This window comes from Arvicanthis niloticus, chromosome 21 (assembly GCF_011762505.2).
Source record: "Arvicanthis niloticus isolate mArvNil1 chromosome 21, mArvNil1.pat.X, whole genome shotgun sequence".
Lineage (NCBI taxonomy): Eukaryota > Metazoa > Chordata > Mammalia > Rodentia > Muridae > Arvicanthis > Arvicanthis niloticus.
The window spans coordinates 42207257-42220686 of record NC_047678.1 but is presented as its reverse complement, the minus strand read 5'-3'; the positions used below and the strand labels follow the sequence as shown (position 1 = coordinate 42220686).

Below are 13430 nucleotides of genomic sequence, written 5' to 3'. Positions count from 1 at the left end.
CCCTCATGTGGAATGGTTCTCAAATCCAACCAGGAGGCAGTTGGTTTCCCCATAACAGACCTGCCCCTGTAGCATCAGTGGGCCCATGTTTGTCTGGCTGTTTGCTATTATCTGCAGCCACATAAGGTGGTTGATGTGCCCCCGCCCCGCAGCCTGCACAACACTTTATTCAATGCGGGCTAGTGAGCAGGGAGTGTTGTGTTTTATAAAAAAGAAAGAGAAGGCAGGGATGTGTTTGGTGGAGGCATGGTATGGTGTGGGGGAAGGGGGTGCCTCTGCGGGCAAATGCTGAGGCATCCCTTCCTCCTGAGGTACCAGCCACACATGGCAGTATAGAATAGAGTTTATTTGGGGCATGAAGAGGGGAGTTGAGGGGTAGAAAAGACAGAGAAAGGCAGAGAGAGAAGAGAGGAGTAGAGGCTGGCCATGAGCACATGGGGGGGGGGGGGATGAGGAGAGAAGGGACAGGGGGATAGAACAAGAGAAAGAGTGAGGAGGGGGCAAGCAGCCCCTTTTATAGTGAATCAGGTACACCTGACTGTTGCCTGGTAACCGTGGGGCTGAGCCTAGAAGGAATGCCAACAGGAAGATGGATATCCCATCTTAAAAGTTCTGTCTTGCTGTCTCTGTGTCCTGAGAGAGCTGTTTGGTGTTTTCAACAGGAGGGTTCCATCATCTTATTCTAGTGGACAACAGAGGCAATCACCTGTATTTGGGAGTGGGAGTGGCCCAAGGAGCCACCTTACGCTACAGGTCAGAGAGAGAAAGCCTTGGGCAAGTCTTACTGGATAGCAAGAAGCAGAGGGTAGTCAGTACTTTTAATTTTGATTGTCAAGGGAGATGGCATGGTAGGATAGTGTCAGGACTGTGAAGGGCTCATCTGATGTGCCAGATGTGTGGGTAATGTCTCACACAGGTCATGAAGAGGAGGGCATGCATGGGGGAATACCCATAATACCCACGTTTGGCCTGGATAGTGCCTGGTGGTGTGTTCTCCCTGATCGTAGTGAAACCATAGATGTGCTCTCATTAAAGTCAGGAGTGAGGTGTGCACATGGCTGACCCTGTTTTAATCTCAAAAGACAAGACCCAACCAAAGTCCTCAAACAGCATAAATAGGGAAAAATTAAAATATAAAACTGAAAATTTGGTTTTCTACTTAAAGACTATTAAGAGGCATATAAATATTTATCAGCAGAGGTCTGAAGAACCAAACTTCAGTTCCTGGCACTCACAAGGCAGCTCACAACCGTTCTAACTCCAGTTCCAGAGGCCCCAGTGACCTCTCCTGTCTTCTTCCAGCGCGGCGTGCGTGTGGTGCCCAAATGTACACACAGACAAAGCACTCACACACACAAAAGATGTGTAAGTGGATATTCACACCACCAAGCAGAATACAGTACCTTGGATTAGAACAGTGTCCAGTTTTGAAGCAGGGACGTAAAAAACACAGTGAGTGGAGCCCAGCACAGTTCACAAAAGGCCTCTGTGTGCTTGGTTTTTTTGTTTTTTTTTTTTTTTATCTGATGAGAGTATACTTTCAGCCGGGAACAGAATAGACTCTTGAATGGAATCTGGGGCAACGAAACTTAAGCGATCTCCCAACACAGACCTCTCTCAAATGTGACTCATACAAATGAGCACTGAAGGAAACAAATGACATTTCAGTGACCCAAAGGAGCAGAGCCTTTCTAAGGCTTGAAGCCCAAGAGACTCACGGGCTAAAATGAACAAATTGGACTGCACAGAATTCCAGCTTCCTATTGCACAAATGACAAACAGGTCGAGTCACAAATGGTGGACTAAGGGGAATCACGGGCAAGTCTAATAGCCAGGGTTGAGAACTGCCAGGGCTGAGTGCAGCAGCTCAGATTCAAAACTCCCTAGTGCACTACCAAGGAAGAGACAAACACAGAACAGTCAGCCCAAAACACACACAATGTCTAGCATGGAAATGAAGACAATGTCTATGGTAATAAAGGGGATTCAGGTTTTACATCAGTCTTCTCCCTGCTGGAGGGATGGCTCAATGGTTTAGGGCATCTCTTGCTCTTATAAGGGTCTACAAAGAGTTCACTTCTTAGCACCTGTACGAGGTGGCACACAACCACCTGTAACTCCACTTCCAAGGAATCTGATGTCCTCTTCGGCCTCCATAGGCTCCTGCACACATCTGGTATATACTCACAGACGTCAACATAAATAAAAGTAAAATTAGTGCCTGGAGAGATGGCTCAGTGGTTAAGAACACTGCCTGTTCTTCCGGAGGATCCAGGTTCAATTCTTAGCACCCACATGGCAGCTCACAATTGTCTGTGATACCCTCCTCTGGCTTCCATGGACACTAGGTACACACATGATGCATATATATATATATATATATATATATATATATATATATATATATATATTGAAATTAAAAAATGGATCTTAAAAACTAGACATCTCTGGTTGGCATATAGTTCAGTTGGTATAGAACTTGCTAGCGTGTAGGATGTCCAGTTCAGGCACGTGCTGACATCTCTCTGTACACATGCATGGAGCACTGCATGTACATGTTCAGGGAACGGTTCGTGAACATATTTATTGGTGCATGGGAGTAAACTGCCAGAGTTGAGAATGTAGACTGAAGGCCCTCCACCAGCCCCAGCAGGTGAGCTGTCCGATGGCATTGTAGGCTCCTCCAGCTCTGGCTTTCCCATTTGTCATCAGGATGGCCAACTGTTGTCAAGGAAATGCTGTCATTGAGAGGGAGGCTCACCAGCTGAGGTTTGCATTGTGTAAAGTCCTCCAGCAAGGTGTGCTCGGCCTAGACAGCCATGGGCTCACAGGTCCTTGTCCCCGAACAGGGTGAGGTTGTGTTTCTGGATGTGTCTCAGCAGAGCCTGTCCTCGCCTCTCCAGTGTCTCCAGGACGTGCTTCAGACCTAAAGCTCCGCCTTGGTTCTGCCAAAACACCTGGTCCATCTGCAGCGACTTGAACAGCAGGTTCTGAAGACACCCTGATGCAAGAACCTTCACAGCGAACTCAGGAAACCTGGATCCAAAGCCCAGAGCCCATGCAAGAAAGGAAAAGAAAAGAAAGGAAAGTCATAAGTTAGCTGAGTCCCCACAAAGTGTGAATCCAGACCTTGCCCAGCTGAGTAACCCAACACAGTCAGCCAGGGTAGTCCAGGCCTGCGCCTACTAGCTCCTTATCAGAGAATTCTTGACCTGCTGTGCCCTGAAAGCGGAGTGTAGTTCTCTCAGATGGATCCCATTCTACAGTGAAGCCTGGAGAGGCAACTTGACCACTGTGGGCTTAGCCAGGCACACTTAGGGCCTCAAAGGGGCCTGAGAAGGCTGAGCTGACTACTGCGAGTGAGCAAGGAAGGACAGGTCCCACCTAGCTCTTCTACCCAGATCCAGGATGAGCTAGCCTTCATAGTCTGAAGCAGGGCAGCTGGTATTCTTCAGAAACTAGAGGCCTTCTGGATATGAGGGACAGGCCTGCCAGCTGTAGCCCCTCTCAGCCTTCTCCAGCCCTCTGCAGCCTCTGATTCAGCTTTGGTCTGACAGACTTTAGCCATCTCAGGAGATGGAGTTAAAGGTCCCACAGTCTACAGCAGGGCCATCAAGCCTCATCCCCCAAACCTCTACCCAACATCAGATCCTCACCCATCTATGCCTTCCAGCAGCCGGAAGTTCAGCTTGTTCTCTGGATGCAGAAGATTGCCGGCATTGTCTATGTAGACCAAGCGAGACGGATCACTTCTCCGGACCTCAGAGAAAGAATATGGACAGGGGTGGCTATTCGGTAAGGGCAGAGTGTAACTGGTACCACTCAGTCGTTTTCAAGGGACTTCATGAACATCATCAGCTGTCTGTACCACAACTCTCCCACCTGCTCCCCCACCCCACTTATCCACATGGTCCCGTGGCTGAGGGCTTACTGCACACCAGTACTGTGTACCATCTCTATAGATCTTCCCAGCAGCCTTAGGAGCATAAAAGTATTAAGTAATTTACACAAGACCACATAGCTAATAACCAGCTAGGACAAACTCAGACCTGGACCCACAGCATGAAGCCATAGCTGCACCTGCTAACTTGCAGGGCAAGGGGGCTGATTCCTGGTATCATGTCCAGTGAGGTCAGACCCATGGGTGAGAACTGAACTGTCAGGGTTAGAAAAAAAAAAAACCCTATTCCTCAGGGTCAAGAGTTTCATGCCTTATCATAAACACACATGCCTTATCATAAACACACATGCATGCATGTTTGCTGTATACACACATGCCTTATCATAAACACACATGCATGCATGTTTGCTGCACACACACATGCCTTATCATAAACACACATGCATGCATTTTTGCTGTACGCACACATGCCTTATCATAAACACATGCATGCATGTTTGCTGTACACACACATGCCTTATCATAAACACACATGCATGCATGTGTGCTGCACACACACACACACACATCTCTTGCCACTTCTGCCTAAGTATCATCAAAACCACATAATTTTATCCATATAGATCACCAACCTAATTTCACAGGAAGTGGCTTTAGCATCTCTTAAATCCTTCCCAGGCTAAAACTAGCAAGACAGAATTCTCCAGCACTTAAAAAAAAAATCTGTATGGGGCTGGGGAGATGGTCAGTGGGTAAAGGGCTTACCATGCATTTATGAGGACCTGAAAACTCAGACCCTCATAACAAATCCATGTGGAGTTGTATGTGCTGCAACCCCAGTCTGGGGAACAAAGGGAAGAAGGGACTAAACGCTGGTCTAGCTGAACTGGCAAACTCTGAGTTCAGCGAGAGACCCAGTCTCCAAAAGTAAGGTGAGGATAGAGGAAGACACTTGATGAAAACCACTGCCTCCACACGCATACACTCACCTGAAGGTGTGCACACACACATGTATGCACACACGCTCACACATGCACACACATACACAAGCATACACTCACACAAGCACATGCACACACACACATTCATTTAAGGTTTGGTGTGTTTGGGAATAAGAGCCCATCTCTTCTGGCCGTTCACTCCCAAGCACACACTGTTCCCACACTCTCTATAGCCCTCCCCTGAAAGTCTATGCTTGACCTATGAACTTTGAGCTTCAGGACCCAATCATGCCCTCTCTCTGGCTCTTCTTCCTTCCACCCAGAGCTCAGTTATCAAACTCCGCCTCTAAAAGACTTCCAATTTCCCCCAAATGTCTTGAGGCACGGTAAAAACAGGGCTTCACACCCACCCACTCCACCTCAGCCACATCTCAAATGTCCCTTTTGTCTTTTATGTATCTGTTTTCCTAGAAGTGTTATTTAAGCCAAGGTTTGCTTGGGGAAAAACGGGGGGGGGGGGGGGGGGAGGGGGGAGGAGGGAAGAAAGAGAAGATCGGAAATCCCTTGTCTAGGCATCAAGAGCGTCCTCTGCAGGAGAAAGGTGTACCAATGCTCACGTGACAAGGGACTGTGCGTGCACATGAGACATACCAGGATGTGGACCAGCCGCAGCTCCTCTGGGTTCCGACATTTCTCTCGGAGCCCCTCTTCCACACAGGGGTCTGAGGGCTCAGGTTCAAAGCCACAGCAGTAACGATCCAGGCGGTCGTGGACCTACAGAGAAAGCTGGGTTGGTTCCTGTCTTCTCCAGACCCAATAGCAAGGCCACTCGGCCGACTGGGCTCTGCTCCAGCCCAGGGCCATGCTAGAACAGTCTTTGGGGGTTGCCTGTACGGATCAGCCCTGGACTGGCCTCCAGCTGAAAGGGAGGCATTTGCTCCAATTCTTTAAGAATTAATAATTAATTAGTGTTTAAGCCTGATGCTTTGTCAGTGTCCTGAAGATGGACTTGGGGGTCACAGAACCCCTGTATCTGCTCGTCTGCTTACTACCACGACTCATCCCTTAAGTTGGCATGGTAGGAAGGATGGCCAAGCTTAGCCCACGAAGGCTGTCAGAGCCAGGACTCCAGGACCCAAAAAGATCCCAGGGAGTGTCTGGCTGAGTTGACAGACAGCAGGTTGGTGCTGCAGAGCTACTGGTGTATGAAGGAATGTCACTGGTGTATGAAGGAATGTCACCCCAACGGTCAGCACTGCCATCACTGCCACCTCTACCTCATTCCCTCCTCTCTGTGGACCCACAAGGCAGGAACTGCATCACCCTGAGCTCGGACACATCCGGGGTCGTAAAGGAGAATACACACCACTGGATTTGAAGTTGATGGAGTCATGAAGCCTAGGTTGGGTCCCCATTTGTGGACACTAGGGGTTGCATATAGGAAAGGAAAGGAGCACGGTAGTGTCCACAAAGGTTGAACTGGGTCTGTTGCCCCGGCTGGCTGAGCAGAAGCTGATGACAAGTGTGAACCATGCGGTCGCCACCCTTCATGGTGCAGCCTCCACAGTCACAGGGGTGATGGGCCTCGGTTTCTCTGGTACCCTTTCCATCAGCCTTAACTAACTAGACCAAGACCAAAGCAAGCGATCCATGATAAGCATGATGGGCAAAGCAAGCGATCCATGATGAACATGATGGGGATCCCTTGATCCTTGTGAGTGACTCATCCTTGCTGCTCTTCCAGGAGGCAGCGCAGTATCCCAGAGAGGGCGTGGTCTATTTGGGCTTGTGCACTGATCAGATGCACCCAGACTTCCTGCCCGGGAGCCCCCTTCCCACTGAATCACTCTGCTGACCTTACCAGCAAGTTTCTTAGACTGTCAGTCGCAGAATGCAGATGGACCTTGGCCCCCCCCGACTGTACACTCTGGCTCCTTCCCTGATTCCCCAGATGCCTGCAGCTTCATCCTTTCTCTGAAGTTCTTCCCCTTCCTTCCTGAGTCAAGCAGAGCCTTGTTCCTTGGAGTCCGACCCTCAGTGCTGTGCCCTAAGCTTCCTCCCTTCCAGGTCCAAGCTGCTTAGGTGCTCAGGCTTAGTCAGTGTACTTGATGTCCAGCCCACAGACCTGGGTCACCTGCAAAGGCCCTCGTCATCCCATCCCCAAGTTCAGAGGAGCCTTCTGGTCCCTGAACGGGCTTCGCCCAAGCATGTGGCAGACTGGAAGTAATACAGAATTACTGCTCTTCTCAGGCACAGGCACCGCCCAACCACCAACGAGCTGCTGGAGGTGGCACGCAGACACTTCGGTGTCTGGGGCTGATGCTGTACAGGACTCTGTAGTCTCACACAGACCCTCATGAGGGTTTGGTCTCACTTGCCCATGCTGGTGCCTCCTCATGACCACAACTTCTGGGCTTTTCTTCCTGCCTTTCTTCCTCATTATGCAGCAGACTTCCTGGGACCAACCCCTCCCAAATAAACAGCTGGCACAAATCCTAGTGTTTCAAGGGAAACCCCAGCTGGAGAGAGGCCCCTCACCATCACTGCCAGCTGTCCACGCGCTTCTAGGTCCAGTCTTATCGCACCTCAAAATGCTCCAACCTCCATGTGTCTCACCCCAGAATAAACAAGTTGATTTTAAAAAATTTTAAATAGGGTGGCAATACTCCATGTGGCTGTGTGGAGAATCACATAGGCAGAGGGATATTTAAAAGAGGGCATATGCTTTGGGCGTATGGTTGTTAAGAGTTCCAGGGACAGACTGACCACAGGTTCCCCTCAGGAGACACAAGCTTTCCCCAGCTCCCTCAGAGCAGTAGGCCCACGGCCCAGAGTTCAGTGTAGAGTTCGGACTTTGGTGGTATGACCATATGCAAGCCTGGCATTTGCAGAGCAATGGTGTATGTGTTGGCTAGGGTGTTGTTGTTTTTGTTGTCGTTTTGCCAACCTGACACAAGCTAGGCTCATTTTAAACGAAGGACCCTCAATTGAGAAAATGTCTCTATCAGATTGGCCTGCAGACAAGGCTATGGGAGAATATTCTTGATAATGATTGATGTTGGAGGGCCCCGCCCACTGTGGGTGGCCCCACCCCCAGGCAGGTGGTCCTGGCTTGTTTAAGGAAGTGGGCTGAGGAAACCACCGGGAACAAGCTGGTAGGCAGCATTTCTCCATGGCCTCTCTACTTCATGGTTTCTACCTCTAGGTTCCCACTTTGAATTCTTCCTGTAACTTCTCTTCATGAAGGACTGTAAGTTGTAAGCTCAAATAAACACTTTCCTTCCCGAGCTGCTTTTAGTCACGGTGTTTATCACAGCAGTAGAGAGCAAGTTAGAACAGGCTAGCAGAAACCCTTGCCTGCTGCATTGCTAGGACAGTTTTATCAAGACTGGAACATGGTGGCTGCTCTGGCCCTTGTTCTGCCCTTCCTCGACACACAGTCGGAGCCAGCAGAGGCCTCTGCTCCTGCCAAGCCCTCCCTGACCACGTCTTAGACTGCTCCATCCAGATTTCCCGTTATGCAGCATTTATTTGCCAGCCAGCATAATCCAGGCAACACTGGCCTCCTGAAATGTGCGCCCACCTAGATGTCTGGCAGAAAGAGCGTACCCGCCGAGGTGCCAGGTTGATTATTCTGCCACGCTGTCTGCTTTGTTTTCCTGTCAGCTCAAGCGGTGTCTCACATTCCTTCAGGACTTCACCCTTCCTCCACTCTTTGAAAAAATGAGAAGTTACCCAAAGAAATGATGATTCCATGCGGTTCAAAGTGCTGAGCCAGCCCGGCTGTGCTGCAAACTGTAATTCAATCTGGAGCTTTCAGTTAGTAAGGGGCCTTGCGAAGCTCAGGCTGTGTAGGTGCCACGCTGGGAGCTTTACCCAGCACACAGTGCACTGGGCCCCTCAAGGCAGCCAAGGGGGACCCTCATTCCAATTATGAAGAGGACAGTGAGCCACGGAGGGGGACTGGCTACTGTGCTGAAGGCCACATCGCTACAAATGACGATCCCTGGATTTCAAGCCAGGAAGTCTGGCTCCGACCATGAAGACTGGCCATGTGGCAGGCATATATTCTCTGGCATCCAGGGCTGTAAATTCTTGGACAGGAAAATAAATGACTGAAATAAAACAAGTAAGTAATTTAAACAGTCTGACACAAGTTGAGACTTCGTGAGGTCTTCTGAACACAGGAATGAATGAAGCTTGAAGAATGACCACAGAGTCCCCAAGGAGGCCTGAGTTACAAGGCCCCCAAAAAGGCCTGAGGTCACAGAATCCCCAAAGAGGCCTGAGGTCACAGAGTCCCCAAAAAGGCCTGAGGTCACAGAATCCCCAAAGAGGCCTGAGGTCACAGAATCCCCGAAGAGGCCTGAGGTCACAGAGCCCCCAAGAAGGCCTGAGGTCACAGAATCCCCAAAGAGGCCTGAGGTCACAGGGCCCCCAAGAAGGCCTGAGGTCACAGAGTCCCCAAGGAGGCCTATAGTAACTGGCCAATCATACCCACCACCTGGCTTCAGGGGAGGCCTGACTCTGTCAAGTCCCAAACAAAATGTCTGGGTGGGATAAGACACTACAATTGGCCAAGGAAGGCCACAGGCCCATCAGATGGAGATGGAGGGTGGGGCAAGCACAGGGTGTGGGTGGTCCTATTCTTCTGACTAGACTCATCTGGCTTTTGGGCCAATCCAGACAGATTCCAGAAGCGATGTCTGGTATTATTGTGGCCCACACCCTTCATCTGGGACTCTCCTTGATTTCTTTTCTACTTGGCAGCCCGAGTGTCCTAACGTTTGCTGGGGGTGGGATTCATGCTTTCCTTCATAGGAACATTACCTTTCCCAGAGAATAAATTCCTCATGGATCAGGCCCCTGACACACACACACATACACACATGCACATATACATAGGCACATACATGCACATGTGTATACATATGCACATATACATGCACACACCCACAAAATTTAAAACAAATAAGCCCAACAAATATACTAGGCTGGTGTGTGCTTCTGTGTGTGATGCAGGGAAGGAAAGACAATGGATTTCCAGGGTCAAATACCTGCCAGGAAAGCCTAAGCGGCCAGTTCCAGGCTGATAAGTTCAACAGGCACCTGAGGAATGCAGCTCAAAAGTTGGCAACCTCTGACCTCAACACGCCCACACCCTGTCCACTTACCCATGTGCATACAGGTAGAGGATAACATGAAGTTACTACAGGAGAGTAACGAGGTAAACATATTATAGAAATCACAGTCCCTCCACAGCCACGGAGCAACCACATGGACGAATGCTGGAAGGAAAGGTCCCATCTTTGATGGTTCACAGGGAGATGAGCTGTCCAGGAATGACAAATAACAAAAAATGAAGGAAGGCCCAGTCTCGGGGTCAATGTCACTGTGCTGAAACACAGTGATTTGGGGGTGAAAAAATAGAAGCAACACAGTAACTGTAAAGTCACATGAAAACACTATCCCAGCAAACTCTGAAAATGAGTGATGAGAAAGACACACACACCCTTGTAATGAAGACATGGTGAAGACATGGTGAGTCTGGCATCTGGAACAGAACACTCCAGAAATAGCACCACATACATAAATAAGTTGGCTATCTGGGAAAGGTAGCATCTCAAATGGGAAAAATGCTTCTCCAACAAATGGCACTGGGACATTTAGGCTCAAAATACTTCCAGATGGACCCAAGATGGGTAAGAAAACAGAAGAGAACTTTTTACATAACTGAAGCAAGGAGTGGCCTTTTGAAAAAAAAAAAAAAATCACACAAGTCCCGAAACAAAGCTTGATCAATTTTACAGAGCAAAGTGAGATTTCTACACAGCAGAAAGTTTACACAAAGTACTGACAATTACAACTGGTTGGTGGGGGGGGGTTGTAGTACACAAGCACCCTAGCCTACTAACCCTCCCCAGACCAGCCTGGAACCCACCAGTCATCTCCCACCATTCCTGAAACCCTCACTGTGGGGTTGGGTCCCACGGTCCCTTGGATGGCTGCCTTCTCTCCTACAGGTAGATAGGTCTTGCTGGGATCCTTGTGTCAGACTCTGCTGTCAAGGACTAAGACAAAAGCATGGTTTCAGTAAGGAGGCAGGGTTGGGCAGGCTGTGACAGAGGCAAAGACACAATGGGAGCCATTGTGTTGGCCCCGAGAAGAGACAGTGCTCAGACCAGAGTCCTGACGGCTAAGGCCTTCTGGGTCCTAGCTTTGGGGGCCATGAGCCTCCTTCAAATGCCAACACAACTCACCTGACTTCTACACAATTCAGACAGTGGCATGTGCCTGGGAGGCAGACTGGAGTGTGGAGCTGTCCCCCAGGGGCCACATGGTCATTGCCAGCTCGAGGTAAGAGGTAAGAGTAGCTGAGGTTACCCACTGGAGTCCCCACAAGGTGGGTCTCTAACAGTGCCCTGAGGCGGGTAGGGAACACAGGGTTTGTGAGTCTCATCCCCTAGCTCTATACGCAGTTAACAGCAGTGAAGGGTGAGGTCCAAGTTTTGGGAACCCCTCACCCATGTTTCTGTGAGTAACCCCAATAAACTCAGATTTGGGAGCCTTCAGTGAGACCCTTCCCTTCCCTCCCTCCTTCCCCACCCTTCCTCTCTCTGGAGTGAATAGAAAGAGACTCCCTAGGAAACACATTAGAGAAAGCCCTTGCACAGGGAAATACTGGAAGGTGTCAGCACTTTCTTCCTGGCTTCTGGGTCCCCCAGGTTGTGAGGGTTCATAACAGGATGTGAGAGAGGCTGATAGACCATCCTGGGTGAGCTGCATCTGGGGTCTGGGGTCAGCCGTGGATCACAAGGCACTTCTGGTTCCCGTGCAGAGACACACATTCTGCAGCCTCTTGAGGGTTCCAGGAAGGTGCTGTCAGCCAAACAGCTGCTTTTCTTGACTGCTGTCCAGCAAACTAGGGAAAGGTAGGCACGATCCCAGCCTGGTGCTGTTGGACCACAGAGCTGACCTGTATGTGTGCCTTGGCTGCAGAGATTTCTGTCCCCACAGCAAAACTTGGCAGCTGAGGAGGGGTCCCATGCTACAGCCCCAGAGGCGAACAGAGGGGCTCTGTCAGAGCCGAAAGCTATTGTGAGCATTTTGCTGGCACTGGCCTTTGCTAGGGGCTGCTGCCTGGGCCTCAAGGTATCATGGCTTCCCTGAAAATGTCCCCTTCTGCCCCCATCCAGTCCTGGCCAGCTCAATAGTGACTCTGTGAGAAGGGAAGAGAGCTCTGGAGCCAGGCCAGCCAGGCTCTCAGTCCCCTGGCTGTGACCTTAAACTAGGAACTTAATCTCTCTGGACCTCAATGGCTCAATTTTATTTTTCACTAATAACTATTGTGTGTGTGCACACATGTTCACGCGGGTGCTTGTACATATCTATGCATGTGCATATAGAAGCCAGAAGCCAAGCTCAGATGTGTTCCTCATCTACCTTTCCTCAACCCCAACAGTCTCTCTCTGATTAGACACCAGGGATATTCTTCCTTGCCAGCACCAGAATTCCAGGCACACACAGCCACACTTGTCTCCAGCACTGGAATTCCAGGCACACACAGCCACACTTGTCTCCAGCACTGGAATTCCAGGCACACACAGCCACGCTTGGCTTATGAAATGCTTGCGCAGAAAGTACTTTACCAACTGAGCTGTCTCCCCAGCCAGCTCAAGGTTAGAATGTGAATAAACATGGCATCCCGCCAGTAAGGTTGCCATGGAGACGTTCCTGAGTAGTGCTGAGTATGGTCCCTACTCTGTTATCGAGTATATACCATATATTCAAGGGACGAGTCCATCCACAAACTGCCTAGCACGTAAGAGCCACTCAGGCTGGGATACCATCTGACATAGGCAGGGCCCAGAGATAGACATTAGGCCAAGAATCCAAGTGCGGGTAGTTAATTCTTTATCTAACCCCAAGATACTTCAGCCCCTCAAGCACATGGGGCACACCTTGGTTTCCCTTCCCACTGCTGTAATAGGACACCCCCAACAAAAGCAGCTTAAGGGACCAAGGGTTAATTGTGGCTCGTGATTCAGGGGACCGCCCATCATAATGGGGAAATCCCATTTTCATTGTGGTCAGGGATTCTAGAATGTATAAAACAGAGATAGTGAGCCGACCACTACAAAGCGCTCCTAGCTCGATGCTTCTTGGTTGTGGGTGTGAAGGACCAGCTGCTTCAAGCTCCCTGTCTACAGGTGGTGTCACATCTACAAGCCCAGAGCAGCCACACCTGTGCTCCACAGGCCACCTAAACAGCCGGTGCCCACAGCCTCCAGTTAGACCCTCAGCTTGCTATTCAGCTCTGCATGGGACCCCACCTCTCCCCCTCCACTCAGCAACTTCAGGCTTTTCTCTTGCCAGGCAAAGAAGCAAGAAGCCCAGCTGGCCACAGTGACTGCTCAGTGCCCAGACTGACAGGCATCATCCTGTTACAGTTCCTTCTGTTCTCTCTGACCTTGCTTCTTCTCTCTCTTCTCTCTTCTGTCTCTTATTTTAAATTATGGAGTCCTCTTGTCTCCATGATGGTTCAAAGATATAAAATTATAAATACTTATGAGACTGGAGAGATGGCC

At 49.9% G+C, this 13430-nt stretch overlaps 1 protein-coding gene across 3 annotated transcripts in view; it reads right to left on the bottom strand.

The window, feature by feature from the left end:
* Nucleotides 1-785: 785 nt before the first annotated feature.
* Nucleotides 786-13430, bottom strand: part of Gask1a (golgi associated kinase 1A) — a 32126-nt gene continuing 19481 nt past the window's right edge. For all 3 annotated transcript variants that reach the window (XM_034484023.2, XM_076917584.1, XM_034484020.2), the window contains 3 exons: nt 5494-5616; nt 3657-3760; nt 786-3036 (listed from right to left, as the gene is read on the bottom strand). In XM_034484023.2, the coding sequence (XP_034339914.1) occupies nt 2826-3036; nt 3657-3760; nt 5494-5616 (438 nt within the window). In that variant the 3' untranslated portion in view covers nt 786-2825. The remainder of the gene's footprint in view (nt 3037-3656; nt 3761-5493; nt 5617-13430) is intronic.